The 15,518-nt window shown below is 47.0% G+C and overlaps 2 protein-coding genes across 2 annotated transcripts; one reads left to right on the top strand and one right to left on the bottom strand.

Annotated features, from left to right (window-relative positions):
- Window positions 1-44: 44 nt before the first annotated feature.
- On the bottom strand, window positions 45-8,074 carry TCP1 (t-complex 1; the record flags this gene model as incomplete). Its single annotated transcript, XM_084228099.1, has 12 exons — window positions 45-261; window positions 675-838; window positions 973-1,165; window positions 1,446-1,569; window positions 1,903-2,078; window positions 4,526-4,652; window positions 4,980-5,161; window positions 5,457-5,567; window positions 5,943-6,040; window positions 6,674-6,802; window positions 7,050-7,135; window positions 8,011-8,074. 12 exons carry the CDS (start codon window positions 8,072-8,074, stop codon window positions 45-47), a joined length of 1,671 nt encoding a protein of 556 aa, XP_084084225.1.
- Window positions 8,075-9,082: 1,008 nt separating this feature from the next.
- MRPL18 (mitochondrial ribosomal protein L18) lies at window positions 9,083-13,564 on the top strand (the record flags this gene model as incomplete). Its single annotated transcript, XM_084227780.1, has 4 exons — window positions 9,083-9,134; window positions 9,422-9,608; window positions 12,306-12,537; window positions 13,493-13,564. 4 exons carry the CDS (start codon window positions 9,083-9,085, stop codon window positions 13,562-13,564), a joined length of 543 nt encoding a protein of 180 aa, XP_084083906.1.
- Between the last annotated feature and the right edge of the window lie 1,954 nt (window positions 13,565-15,518).

The following is a 15,518-nucleotide window of genomic DNA, read 5'->3' as shown; positions in this document are numbered from 1 at the left end:
AAGACAACTGCCTCTAACATTGTTATAAATAAAGAGAAATCAGATCAGTCATCAAGGGCTCCCGAGTGAACAGCGTCTTCGTAACCTCCATGCTTGTCGTCTTTGCTTTCTGGGTGTAATTTAATGAGATCATCAATTCGAAGAATGGTAATTGCAGCTTCTGTTGCGAATTTCAAGCTCTTAACTTTAACTACTGTTGGTTCAAACACCCCTGCTTGCTTGTTATCTCGAGGTTTACCATTGATCAAATCAAGACCAATCCTGCAATTCAGGAAAAACAACCAAGTGTTAAGTGATCCTGCCACCAAAGCATACCCAGCCCCTGCCCCTTTATACTACTGATTTGTGTCAACTGGATACAAATAAAATCAATGAAAAGTTGTGAAAAGGCTTAGGTAAAATAGGGACATCTTGATTTCTAAAATAACCAATTCTGAGCGTCATTCAATATTTTTTAAATGGACACAGAGCATCCCAAGATATCCCCCTTATGTCTCTGCAAGGCCTCTCTGATGACCCAGAGAACCAGCGAGAGGCCAGGAATCAGTTGTTAACTAGGACACACCAGTGCTAACAATCACTAGCCATCATCCTTCATGAATTTAAAGGCCAAATTACCACATGCAACTACACAGATGACATCGAAAAGAGGTGGGTAAACTATGCTCACTCACCATTTTAAATTTTTACGTTCTGGGTTAACTTGAGCTTCATTATGGAAAGCTCTCAACTTTGCAACCAGATCTGTGGAGTCTTGAGCAGCATTAACTGCCAGTGTGTTAGGAATAACAAGAAGAGATCTTGCAAATTCTGCAATAGCAAGCTGTTCCCGAGACCCCTAAAAAAAAAAAAAAAAAAACAAAAAAACACACAATCCAGGTATTTTCACGGAAGATATTAAAACACAGACACGCAGTTGCAAGAAAGAATCATTCAAACCCTTCTGGAGAAGAACCCGCTTTCTGTGCTTACCATGCTGGTGGCGTAGTTCTCGAGGTAGATGGACAGGGCTGCCTCTACGGCGCCGCCACCTGGAACCACAGACTTTGACTCCAACACTCTCTTCACCACACAGAGCGCATCATGTAAGGAGCGCTCCATCTCATCACACATGAAATCATTTGCCCCACGCAAGATAACTGATGCAGATGTGCGAGCCTTGGTGCTATTAAGAACATAAACGTCAGTACTTTGTCATATTTTAAGGACACAACTTCAGTCCTGCTCCCACGAGACATTTACACCTGCTGTACTAAAAAGCACTGTCTAGACCATGCAGGCGAGATGAAATGGCAACTTCATCTCAATTTACAGTGGTCCAGCGTTCCTTTATCCCACGCGTATAACTGCTCATATCACTGAAAGACTATAGCAGCAAATAAATGGGAAGGGGGTGTATTTTCACGCCAATAAAATGTGCCAGTTTTGTAACTTAAGCGGCTTACTTTTTGATCAGGATCAGCTCATCATCACAAATCCTCTCTTGCACCACTTCTTCTGCTTGTCCCAACATTGAAGCTTCAAAAGTTTCTTCACCTTCTAAATTGGCCAGGGTTGACAGGATATTTGCTATTAAGATGAACACAAAGATCTGATTACATTCTCCCACATTTTCATATCCTGTCTTGGAAATGTTTATGATGAAAGTGATATGTAAATACAAGTTTAAGTTTATGGTTAGGTGGCATCAGATAAACCTTTCATTCTAAAATGGAAACCACCATGTCATTCTGAGGCGAAGGGTTTAAGAACTTCTGCAATTCTATGAAAAACGGCTCCACAAATCTATTTCTTCCAGAAAGCATTATGGGAATAAGCCCCACTGTATCCAAATCTAGTGTTGCCACTCACTATGTAAGAGATAGGGTCACATGTATGAACACGGGGAACCAGAAGACATACCTCCAGAAGCTTTAGCAATGCGCTTAAGGTCCCTTTTCAAAACTCTTCTGACGGCCATAGCACCAGCCTCCACAAAATACTTGAGACACATATCATCAATCCCACCGGTGGTCAGAATAACATTGGCACCAGTTGCCAGGATCTTCTGAATTCGCTCTTTGGTGATATCTGATTCTCTAGAGAAAGAAAGCCTCTGAGTAGCAACCCAAAGTTGTTACCTTCTGTGATCAAGAACCTTATAGGCATAGGGGCCTCCCCTGGTTGCGCAGGTGGTTGAGCACTGCGCTGTGAAGCTGCCCGCAGCCTCTGCAGCGTGGGTTCGATCCCAGCTTGCCGGCAAGGGTCCCACATGGCGAGCAGACCTCTCCTGTCTTGCCCGCTGCTCCCCTCAGCAGTGTATTTTGTTAATCTGCCAGTTCTGTTCCCTGCTCTGTCTCTGGTGAATCCTCTCACCCTCCAGCACCTCTGGCCTGTACCCTGGTTCTTGTATAAACAAATAAATCTTAAAAACAAACAAACAAAAAGAATCTTACAGGCATAGTAAGGAGTCTGGGCAGATACCAAATGTAGTCATTTTAAATAAGAATGGTTTCATCAAACCTGTTCAAAAGAATCCCAGTGTTAACATGGAAACTGTACAGCAGAGAGGCAAGGCGGGAACAACTGGGTAGAGGAGTATGGTGAGGACAAATGAGCTGAACAGAGAAGCCAAAACTCAAAGCTGGAGTGACAGGGAGGTTCCTGACTCAGGAAACCCATGTGGAAGTTGAGTGAGAAGATGTTGAGGTCCACAAGCCAGCTACGGGACCAAGATACAGACTTAAAAACAGACAATATGTAACAAGTCATTTATCGTTCAGAGACTTTTGAAGAACCTTCCTGCTTATGCAAACAAGCACGGTGTGCCAGACTCTATATTAAGGACCAGGCTGCGAAGCGAAGGCAACCATCAGTCTCTACCTCAGTCTCTACCTCGAAAGCTCACACTCTCAGTCACACAAGTGCAGCAGTGTATGAGCGTTCATGGTCAGGTGTAATTTAGACTGAGGGAGGAAGAAAGCTTTTTGGCAACTAAAAATTCGCCACAACAAGGGAGGAACATTTCCTCAAAGGCCTGAAAAGGAAGTTTGGTGGATCGCAGCAATGGAGGCAAACAGTTTCAGCCGAAGCCAGACGACAGTGAAGATAATGTGTGAGGAACTGAGTGCCCAGAAGTCTCCAAAACCTAGTCATGTGAGATCACCTTCGCCGCTGCATGGACAACAGCCCAAGGGAGAGAGAGAGCAAAACTCAGGCACCAGCTTGCTGCTTCTCAAATAGTCTGGACAAGAGCAGGGAAATGGAAAGAGGAAAATCTGAAATGTAACTTCAAAACAGAAATCAAGTGGTCTTGGTGATAAAGGATTTAAGAGTATTTCTTTGTGCCTGAGCAGAGGGGTTTCCCATCACTAAAATGGCAGTGGATCTGGGGGTAGCACAAGCTCAGTTTTAGACACCCCGACTGAAGTGCTTACAAAGTATACAATTCAAACAAAAATATGTATTTGGAGCACAGAGAACTAGATTTGGGAGTATCCAGCATAGAAATGGTTTTCTGAAGTCCTGGGAATGAGGAGTTATCCTAGGGAAGCAAATTGAGAAGTGGCGGCCCAGGCAAAGAACGAAGTATCTGGCAGCATCATAAAGCCTCCTGGCCAAGAGTGTGTCAAGCAGGAATTAGTCAAAGGCTTGGCAAGAGGAAGACCGAAAAGCATCTGGTGGACATCACATGCGGGACCTGGGCAAGTGGACCTCCACAGCTGAAAGGGGGCATGAGAGCACTGGGAAAATTCTTACATAAACCACTCTTGAGACAGCTGGCTGTCAAGAAATGGGGAAGGCTAGGAAGTAACAAGGAATATGTGTGAATAAGATGCTTTTATTTAAGGACAAAAGAGATTACAAGTAGAATCTAGGAAGGAAACAGCAAAATGAGTGATGGATGCAGGCAAGGAAGATCAAACAATGAAGCAACACTCCAAGGCAGAAGGCGACAGGATCTGGAACACTTATCCTAGAGGGAGTGGCCTTCGATGGAGAAAGGACACTTTCTGCTCCGCCAGGAGGCAGGGTAGGAGCATATAAGCAAACGCCTAAGACGGGACAGTCCTGCTCGGCTAAGACAGGTTTCCGTTGTGTAAAAATCTGACCGTTTTAAATATTTGAGTTATATGGGTCAAGTGTTAACAGCCAAACCACACCTCACAATCAGCTCTTTATACTGTGTCCCCTTGGTGCTGGGCTCCCAGTCAACACTGATTGGTCGCTGCAGGAGCTACCGAGAAAATAGGGCCCTGCCTCTTATATCTTTAACAGCAACACATCCCTAAAACCACATTTCCACAAAAATAGGTTGATTTTGGTTAGATGACCTCAAATCTCTTAAAATGCCATCCTATTATCTAATTTTTCTGGAATTTTACATAAAATAGTTTCACCTTGATTATAATGTTAATATTTAAAGGCCTCTAAGACAGACACATGTAGAAATCGGTCACTGCCTGCTCTGCATTCACGGCACCTACCCTAACAGTGGAATTTACAAACACCCCTTTCAAAGGCCAAGAAGAATCTCTCAACATACCTCTGTCTTATCTGGTCCAGTTTTTCAGGGTCTGTAATTACCACCTGCACACCAAGCTTCATTTTTGTTTTCTGCAGGCTGAAGTCAAGGCAAGCGATTTTTGCATTAACTATTCTCTTGGGCATGCCTATAATTGAATATAATATTAAATTTCTTTACTGTATCCATAAAAATGCTACATTTTACAGAACACACCTATCCTTACAGCATAAAAAGCACAGAAATATTAAATGTTATATACAGAAAATTAAAAATTAAGCTATTACTTAAAAACATTATAATGGCATTAAACACACGTTATTTCTTAGAATTTTGTTTCCCCTTTAATTATAAGGGCTCGGGCTGTTACACAACACTACATGCACATCTGAAGCTGTGCAGTGTGCAGCCCACAAAAAAGCCAACATTAATTAACCTTTTGTACTCTCGTTACAGGACCAAATCCGAGCCTTACCCTGTGATCCCACCACACAGTTGAGGGCATAGCCGTTGATAAGCAGACTCTCCATCTGACTTCTCCCGTGGGCTTTCAGAACATTAACAGAATTGACTGGGTAGCGAGGCTGGCCTCTTGCATCTGTGTATTTAACAGCGAGTACCGCATCTACTACCATATTAGCAAAGAAATCACCATTTCTAAGTCAACAGTTAAGGAGAAGAGACGACGGGATTGACAAAGGGTGCACATGGAAATCAAGGGTAAGTCAAAGGGACTTCCTTTTGGCAAATCTCATCAAAGAAACAAGCAGTTTATTCCATGAAAGTGCTGGAGTACCATTTATCACCACCTGCAATTCACACTACTTTTACATTATGTTTCCCCACAGAAAAACAAGAAGGGGAATAGTTTCAAAACAGCCATCACCTGGCACAAAAAACTGACTAACGCACAGATTCAGAAGCCTAAACATTACTGACTGAACAAGGATACATTCCAATGATTTTGGAAGACATCGATGTCTTAGCAGCATTGATCAGGCAATCTCTTCCAAGTTCATCTGTATTAATAATTAGGTTCTCACTGATGTAACGCACTGCTTCCCTGTTTAAAGTGGGGGAGAAAACACTAGTTTCACCATGCAAACTGTGTTAGTTTTATCAAATTTAACAGAGTGTAAAAATGTCATAGGCACAATTTCCTGTTCAGCCATTTCATATAGAAGGAGGACACAAATAAACCCTCCCTCTTCAGATCATGGCAATTTTAATCTATCCCACAAGCATAGCCACTAAAATCTATGAGGAGAAAATGTGGCAGTCAAATGGGAAAAAAAAACACAGGCCCTACTCCTCATTTTCAGTACTACTATCTAACCCTTAACTTACAACCTTCTCAAGATCTAGTCATCGGTCAAAGAATGTAAATCACCTATAACTACTCTGAACAATATAAAACTTTGATTGACAACGTGCTTACTTGCAAGCAAGTCGATAGCCACTAATAACGGACGTGGGATGAATCTTCTGCTTGACTAGTTCATCTGCATTTTTAAGAAGTTCTGCTGCAATAATAACCTGTTGAGAAAACATTCATTGCTGTTAGCCTGACACTCACTATGCACAACGCATAGCAAAAACAAAACCATCAGGTTTTAAGCATCACCTAGTGCTGATAGAGAAACGAGTAAATGGTTGTTAGAAATCTGGGGGGAAAAAACCAACCCCTCTATAGTGGTCAAAGCCAGAAGACTGTTCTAGCTAATACACTAGCTCCACAGCACAATAGTAGAGGCTACACACCCATCACTTTTATAGCTTGTTTCTAAACTGGTAAATTTTCCTCTTCTAAATAGTTAAAAAGGCTTAAAAAATCCCAAGTCTCATGTTGTGAATGAGAGAGCAAATAGCTTCTCAGAGAAACTGAGAACTATAATGGAAGAATACTATGATAGTTGTGGAAAAAACATAAAAATTGTGAAAAATATTTACAACAGGTCACATAAAATTAGCTGAGAATTCTTTTCCACTTGTATGAGATTAACCACATTTCAAATTTTGTTTCTGAACCATTATGTAAGAAACAATTTTTTTCTTCTACTAAGTAGTGTATAACTTATTTCTGAGCTAGAAGCAAATGACTTTACTATGACTTCACTTTCTAAAAGCCTGATTTTAGAAAAACAACTAGTCTTCAGCTCTGCTACCTACCACAGATGTAGTTCCATCTCCCACTTCTTTATCTTGCAGATCAGCCAGCTCACAAAGAACTTTGGCTGCAGGATGCTCTACCTCGAGTAACTTCAGAATGGTTGCGCCATCATTTGTAATGGTGACATCCTAAGAAATGTACAGGGCAGGGGGAAACACAAATCACCTATAGAAACAGGATATCCCTAAATTAACACAACCCCATTTTGACACCCATTCATCTTTACCTCCAACACGAGCATTCTGATAAGACAGAATTTCATGACTTTGTAAAAATAAATTAAAAAGCAAAAGATGCCAAAGAATTCACAAAGATATTTAAAGAACTATTTTTTTCTTTTTTAAAAAAACGAGCAAAACATGTAAGTATACTCACACCAATATCATCCACCAGCATTTTATCCAAGCCAACTGGACCAAGCGAACTTTTTACAATATTGGCAATAGAAGCTGCAGCCATAACTATAAAGAGAAAAAGAAACTGGAAAATTCACTATTCCAAAGGAAAATGATCTCAGCTTCAAGTAAATGACCATCAACTTCAGAATTTTCGAAATCCACAAACCTATCTTAATTATTTAAAAAAAATCAGCTATTAAAAGTCTAACATGGGGGTGGGGGTTTCATTTTGTATTTATACGCAAAGACATGAAGTGCTTTAAAGAGTATCCACTTCGTTCTCTTAGAATAAAAAAAAAAAAAATCTACTAGTCGTAATCGCTCTGTTGCTCCTACCCGAACAGGGCAGAGCCTTTTAATTGAGAGTCTAACAGGTTTTCCTTAAAAAAAAAAAAAAAAAAAAAAAAACAACACAAAAAACATTAAAATGAACAGTCTCTTGACCTGCGCATCAAAAAATCCGTAGTGCAAAGGAAGGGCGCGGCCTTCGATTTGTTGAAGACAAACACGTGGAATGGAGCAACCGTGAGACGCGTTTCCACGCAGCCGAACCCGGGCCCTCTCGGCACGGCCGCCGCAGCCCGGGCGCCACCCCACTCGGGGCGCAGCTCCGCGGCCCCCGCACAGCCCCTCGGCCGCGGCCGCTCGCTCGCCGGGCAGAGGCCGCCTCCGTCTCCCCATTCCCTGGCCCCCAGGGCGCCCCAAAATGGAGATAGGCGCCGCAGCTCCGGCCCGAACAAAGGGCCCGGCCGCAGGGCGGCGGCGCGGCGGGCACGTGTCGGCGCCCCGGGGCTTCTCCGGCCCGGCCGCCCCCGCCGCGCACCTCCGCTCGGGGCGGCTCTCGGGCGCCAGGCCGCACCCCGGATCCCTCCCGAGGAGGGGGCGCCCCCCCCGCGGCGGCGGGTCGGGCCTCCGCGGCCGGGCCCCGCCGCGCGTACCGTTCTGCGAGCGGATCGCCTCCCCCGTGCTGCGGTCCCCGAACACCGACAGGGGCCCCTCCATCGTGGCGCCGGCGCGTCCGCCTCGCTCGCCCCGCGGGAACCGGCGTCTCCTGCCTCGGCCGGCGGCGCCCCAGCGACTCGGCGACGGCGTGGAACGGCCCGAGCGGCGCGCGGGGGCTGCCGGGAGCAGCGCCACCCGGCCGCGGGGCAGGGCGGGAAACGAAGGGGCGGGGGCGCGAAGCGCGACGAGCGGGAAGTGAAGCGAGGGAACAGGCGGCCTGAGGACTTCTGTCCAATTAGAGAGCAAACGTCAAAGCGCGACGGGAGGAGCACGGAAGTGCGTCACGAACGGGGGACGAGGCTGGTGCTCGGCTGAGGCCGAGCGCCCCTCCCCCCGCGCCAGGAAAAGCTGGGCATGCGCACTTGCACATTCTAGTGCCTTCTAGAAAAGGTTAGGCAGGAACTTGGGGGTGATGGGTGGGGGGGCCACCTTTTCTAAGGTACAGAAGCGACTCCTACGCGACAGTTTTTAAGCCTTTCTTGTCCCCCGAAGCGTGGCAGCGCGTTCGGAGAGCACGCAAGTCACTGTTCCGGGGCCCTGGCGCGTCGGCTGGGGCGGGGCAAGGCGGCCCCTGGAGCCTAACACACCGTCCGTCGCCCCTGATCCCCCCAGCGACAGGGGCTCCGGCTGCGATCGGCGCGAGCTTTGCAACCTGCGCGCCAGGTGTGCTAACGTAGGCGACGGGCACCCTGGGCGCGCACCTCCCGCGAGAGCTCGGGTTAAAGCGAAGGGGTCGCGCCCCACCCCCAAGTGCGTCCCGCGAGGTGGTTGGTCACCTGCGGCGTCGGCACGCAGCGCGCGAAGGCGGCGATTGGAGGACGCAGATAACAGACTGCCCTCTCGGCCACTCAGCGGCAGGGGCTGGTCAGTTCCGGGTCCGGGCGCCGCGGGCCGGGAGGGCCTAAGACTTTTCCCGGAGTTAACATGGCTGCGCCCAGCGAGCTGCTGGGGCGCCGGTGAGGACGGGCGGCTAGGCTGTTGGCAACGTTGCCCGCGATTCCTACGATGATGGCGCTTCGGCCGCGCTTCTGGGAGTTGTTGTCGGTTTGCAGGAACCCCGGTAATCTTGCTTGTTAGGCTCAGATTACGCCCCGGGCCCTGCCCGATCAATGTGTATATACGGGTCGCGTTTTGTATGCGATATGCCCCCTTGGAAAGGAAAGCAGCAGCCTGTGGGGATAGCAATAGAACACTGAAGTCCAAAGTCGGTGATGACCACAGCCTGTGCCCACACATACCTTTTGTTCCCCTTTCAGGGTGGGGGAGTGGTAGGGGAAAGACGTTAGAGCATCCTGGTTCGGTCCATTTTCAGCATTTAAGATCCGCCTGGTGGCTTCCATTTCTTAGGGTGTGGGGTCGCGGCTTTGTCCACCGGTTCCAAGCCAGCGGTGAAGCCTGAAGCAAACCCTCCGGAAAATGAAGCTGTTGCCCCAGAGTTCACCAACCGGAACCCGCGGAACCTGGAGCTCTTGGGTGTAGCCAGGAAGGAGCGGGGTTGGGGGACTGTGTGGCCCTCCCGACAGTTCTGGCACAGGTAACAGCACCTGCTACTTCTTGACCGACAGAGCAGTTCATGGTGCCCTAAAAGTTGTTTTCATCAATTCATTCAACTAATGTGCCAGAACAGGCAGATGACTGAAATACACTGCTGAGGGGAGCAGCAGGGGAGACAGGAGAGGTCTGCCTCTCCATGTGGGTTTCTCCCTGGCCGGCCCGGATCGAACTACTGGGGAAGAGGTCACAGATTGCCTCATAGTGGGGTGCTTAGCCCTTGTGCCACCAGGGAGGCCCAACACTTGGCCCTTTAAGGGAAAAGTTTGCCAACCTCTGGTTTGAGATTGGGATTTTGACTAGGGTTAGCACATGCACCAGAAGTGGAGCCCGCTTTTCTAAATGTGCTGTTTCATACTAAATCCTACTGAGAATCTGTATGGTAGTGTTTTCTTTAATATTAGTTTACATTTAAAAGGTGTCATATGTAGGGCCTCCCCGGTGGCGCAGCGGTTGAGCACTGGGTTGCGAAGCTGCCTTCGGCCTCTGCGGCGCCGGTTCCATCCCTGGCTGCTCCCCGGCCACCGGAGGAGGGTCCCGCATGGCGCGCAGACCTCTCCTGCCGCCCGCTCTCTCCCCTCAGCAGTGTACTTCGGTCCTTCTGCCTGCTCTGCTCCCCGCTCTGGCTCTGGTGAATTCTCTCACCCTCCCGCGCTTCTGACTGTACCCAGTGCATGTATAAACAAAACAAACAAATAAAATAAATAAATAAAACATGCCTCTATTTAAAAAAAAAGTGTCATATGTACATATTGATATATATAAAATCCGAAAGGGTGTGTTAGTTATAAATCTTAGGAAACCTTTACACTGTTCTGCATCATGTTCTCTCTCTCTCTTCCTATCCCACCCCGATGCTTGCAGATACAGCTTGGATATCTTTGGTGGTGGGGAGGAGTATTGACTCAGCGACCAACTCCCTGGGCAAAAAATCTTAACTCCATTATTTACTCAGTTATAATTTTGCTAAAGTTACTTAACCTTTCTCTTTATATTTCTGCAGCTTTTTTTTAACTTTTTTTTTAAGATTTATTTATTTATACAAACACTGGGTACAGTCAGAAGCGCGCGGGTGGAGGTGGGTGTTGGGTGAGAGAATTTACCAGAGCCAAAGCAGGAAGCAGAACAGGCAGAAGGACCGAAGTACACTGCTGAGGGGAGCAGCAGGTGGCAGGAGAGGTCTGTGCACCATGTGGGACCCTCCCTGGCGGCCTGGAGCTAACCGGCACCGCAGAGCCTGCGGGCAGCTTCGCAACTCAGCGCTCAACCGCTGCGCCACCGGGAAGGCCCTATTTCTGCAGCTTTAAAAAAGGGGGGGGGGGTGTGAGCCTCCCCGGTGGCGCAGCGGTTGAGCGCTGGGTTGCAAAGCTGCCCGCAGCCTCTGCAGCGCTGGTTCGATCCCCGGCTGCTCCCCGGCCACCGGAGGAGGGTCCCGCATGGCGCGCAGACCTCTCCTGCCGCCCGCTGCTCCCCTCAGCAGTGTACTTCGGTCCTTCTGCCTGCTCTGCTCCCCGCTCCGGTTCTGGTGAATTCCCTCACCCTCCCGCGCTTCTGACTGTACCCAGTGCTTGTACAAATGAATAAATAGATCGTTTAAAAAATAATAATAATAATAATAAAATAAATAAAATAAAAAAGGGGGGGATGATTTTGAGACATAGCTGTCTGTAAATAATTATATCAGCAATTGAGTTGTTTTTGTTGCTATTATCCTCATAAAGCGCTACATCATTTCTTTTAGTAACTATAGAAAACCATTGCATGGATACTCCAGTTAATCACTCCCAGTTGACAATTTTCTTTTACCATTGCAAACCATTGCAATGAATTGTCTTGTCCATCCATTTTTTTTAAAGATTTATTTATTTATCCATACAAGAATGGGGGACAGGCCAGAGTTGCGGGGGGGTGGGGGGGGGAGGCGGGAGGAGGGGGGAGGATTCAGCAGAGACAATGAGGAACAAAACAGGCAGACTCACTGAAATCCACTGCTGAGGGGAGCAGCGAGGAGACAGGAGAGGTCTGCTGGGCCATGTGGTCAGCTCTCTGACTAGCCAGGTATCTAACTTGTGCTGCAGTATCTAGTAGGCTCGTGTCATATTATGGAAATTAACCCTTTGAACAATTTATGGTTTAAAATACCTTTGTTTCATACTTGCCTTTTGACTTATTACTTATGGGTTTTTTTTTTTTTTTGAGAACTTACGGAAAACTGTCACTTTTATAAAAGCGAGATGACTTGGTTTGAAATCATATTTAAATAGACTTAGCTTATAAAAGTGTTCTTCTATATCTCCTAGTACTCTTTTGATTTCAGGTTTCACATTTAAATCTTTGATGTATCTTACATTTATTTTGGTGTTCGGTAGAAAATAAAAGCATAGCGTTAGCATATCCTTACCCAGTGTAGTCACTCACTTAGCTTTGCCTCCTTAAATCCTTTTTTGAAGTAGATGCTGTGTAAATAATTCTCCACTCTCAGAAATACCAACTTTCTCTTGAACATCTGAGGTTAAAGTGGAGCCATTTGGTTTATCACTGAAGATGCCCTCAGAAAGGAGAGCAAGGACACCTTGAAGCTAATGGACCAAACATTGCAGTCTTGAGAAATGTTTACGTATTTACTGATCTGAAGGAATTTAGCTTTGGAATAGCTCAGTTCTCTTCTCAACTCCTTTAGGTTGCGAGTCACAAGGACGCAGCATCATATCGAAGCAGTGGTCGAACATCGGAATGGCCAGGTTGTGGTTTCGGCATCCACTCGTGAGTGGGCTATTAAAAAGCATCTCTATAGTACCAGAAACGTGGTGGCTTGTGAGAGCATTGGCCGAGTGCTGGCAGAGCGCTGCTTGCAGGCCGGGATCAACTTCATGGTCTACCAGCCAACTCCGTGGGAGGCAGCCTCAGACTCGGTATTTTGGGTTTCATGTACTTATATAATTTTTTTTAAAAAGATTTATTTATTTATACATACAAGAGCTGAGGTACAGGCCAGAGGAGGGGGGGTGGTGAGAGGACTCACCAGAGACAGAGTGGAGAACAAAACAGGCAGAATGACTGAAATATACCGCTGAGAGGAGCAGCAGGCGAGCCAGGAGAGGTCTGCTGCACCATGTGGGTAGCTCCCTAGCCGGGGATCGAAATTGTGCTTCATTGGCTGTGGATAGCTTCATAAGTTGCGTCTTAACCCCTTGCCCCACCAGGGAGGCCCCTGCTTATATAATTTAAAAAAAAAAAAGATTTATTTACTTATTTTTGCATAGAGGATCTGGGGTGTATGGGGGGGGGCGCGAGAGGATTTGCCAGAGACAGTGGGGAGCAGAAAAGGCAGGTCTACTGAAATGCACTGCTGAGGGGAGCACTGGGGAAAGAGAGGAGAGGTCTGCTGTGCCCTGTGGATTGGCTCCCTGGCCGGGGATCGAACTCAGGCCTTACTGGTGAAAGCGCTGAGACTTAACCCCTAGGCCACCAGGGAGGCACCCTTATGTGCTTATTTAAAAGGTGTTGGGTTAATTGTTGATGTTAGATAGCCACACAGCAATGGCTCTTCCCTTTCCATGTGCTCTTGAGTATCCTGATGCACTCGGCCACATTGCAGGCTCACAGCAGCTGGCAGGGCCGGGCTGATGTACTTGGCTGGCTTGATTTTACAGACAGGTCAACCACACCACTTCCCTGTTCATATATTAACAGCTTGACTGCAAATTCTTTATGCATATGTCACTAAGACCACTTGCTGAAAACCAGTGTTGGCAGGGATGGTAACAGGGGACAGATCAGTTTACTTTTTGGGGGACAGACGCTCTCTGGCAGCTTACTTGTGGTGCTGACTCAATCTCTTCCCTTATTTCTCATCTTCCAAACCAGATGAAACGATTCCAGAATGCTATGATAGAAGGGGGAGTGGTGCTGCAGGAACCTCGGAGAATCTATGAATGAAGGGGAAGCTCTGTTGGCACGTGTGCGCCAAGCTGTCAGCCGGCGCGGCCGTAGAGGGGAGCTTCTGGGAGAGCCGGCTGGGAAACCTTGGAGTGAGAATCTAACAGCGGAATGTTACTTGTCGTTAAGCTCATCCCACGCCTGGTGTTTGGATTTTTTTTTATAACAAGGGCTAAGTATTTCCCTTCTCTTGGACCTGAAAAATTATCTGAGAAAAGCTATTAATAATAATAACTTTTGAAGAACAAGTTAAATGTTTAAACTAACAAATAAAGGCATTCTGTGAACTTTTCTCTGATTTTATGAGATATTCTATGCCTTTGAGCTTGCGGTGACAGACAGAGACAGGGAGCCCTTGTTACTGGGTCTGGCTCAGTGGTGTTCTCAGGTAAGCAGAACAGCTTTGTGAAGGTGTGGAGGTGTTTCTTAAATAGGAAATGTCCCTATCTGACTTAAATTTACTCGAAGAAGTCTTAATGTGGAGATTAAAGAGGCAAATCCAAACCTCAGTTGGGCTCCTGGACCCTAAAAGGCAGAAGCGGATTTGCAAGACGAAAGGCGTGCAAGGCAAACTGAGCGTGGAGGGAAAGGCCAGGGCCGGTGTGCAGTGCTTGTCATGAAGTGCAAAGCCCATCAGACAGGACATGAAGCCCTGCGCTTCCGGTTACTCTAAAATTGAAGCTTTAGCAGGTGGAATCACCATGGCGCTTGTCAAGTTGATTAAATCAAAGTAAGGCATAAGCTGTTTAAGACAAGAGGAAGAACCTGTCAGCAGTTAAGATGGCTTCTCAAGCAGATTCTCCCATTTTTTTAAATGTCTGTCCAATTACATATTTCTTTAGACGTGAAATAATGTTACTGTCAATCTGAGCATTCAATATTACTTTTAAAAGAGATAGGGCCTCCCTGGTGGCTCAAGGGGTTAAGCACAGCACTATGAAGCAATCCGTAGCCTCTGCAGCATGTGTTAGATACCCCTCCGGCCAGGGAGAAACACACATGCGAAGCAGACCTCTCCTGTCTCGCTGCTGCTCCCCTCAGCAGTGTATTTCAGTCAGTCTGCCTGTTTTGTTTCCTGCTCTGTCTCTGGTGGATCCTCTCACCCTCTGCATCTCTGGCCTGTACCCCAGCTCTTGTATGTATAAATAAAAATAAATCTTTAAAAAAAAATAAAAGTTAGATAATGCAAGCACTAGTGTTTGAAAAAATGTGACTGACTGAGAGGGAGACATTCAGGCTGCAGTGTCTTACTCACTAGTCCCCTTTGATAATAAGTTCCCCAGAGGGGACATTTAAAAGTGTACATTATAATTATGATATTTCCTTTTCTGGTCTTAAAGAATAGCCAGAGCACTCACTTTGAGGACCACATTTCTGGAAGCCTGTTCAAACAAATCTAGAATTCAAAGAGGACGAAGGACTGGACTAGTGGCTTTGGAAAATGACAGTGGCAGAAGTAGGGTTTACTTAAAAGTGATGCAGTAGGTGGGGCTCTTCCTGCAAGGAGTATGCTTGCCCTGGAGGGATTTCTTCAGTGTGATGGGCAGTGCTGGAGTCTTCCTGTAAAACTTGTTTCCAGGACAGCCGTGACTCAACACAAAGGGAGGAAAAAGATGGGTGTCGGGAGGAGACAGGGCTGACCACTTGGGCAGTGAAGGGGAAGCTGGGAAGAGGGCCTGATTTAGGAAATGCAGACAGGTGTGGGCCATCCTCCCTGCAGCCGGCCTGCTGAGTACTTCCAGGCTGCTGTTTGGGCCTGTTTGTCCTCCCAGGCCTCTCGACAAGGACAATGACTGGCAAACGACATGCAAATGCGTTCTCAGACCCCTGGATGTCTGCAGTGAGGTGGACGCCCGGCAAGGTGGAGCGGCTTCGATCGCAGAGGGCGAGCGTGGGCCACCACCACCCTGCAAGGTGGAGCACGTGGGCAGGTGGCCGGGAAGCAGCCCAGTCC

Source organism: Talpa europaea, assembly GCF_964194135.1.
Source record: "Talpa europaea genome assembly, chromosome: 2".
Classification (NCBI taxonomy): Eukaryota; Metazoa; Chordata; class Mammalia; order Eulipotyphla; family Talpidae; genus Talpa; species Talpa europaea.
This window is presented reverse-complemented; position numbering and strand designations above follow the sequence as displayed.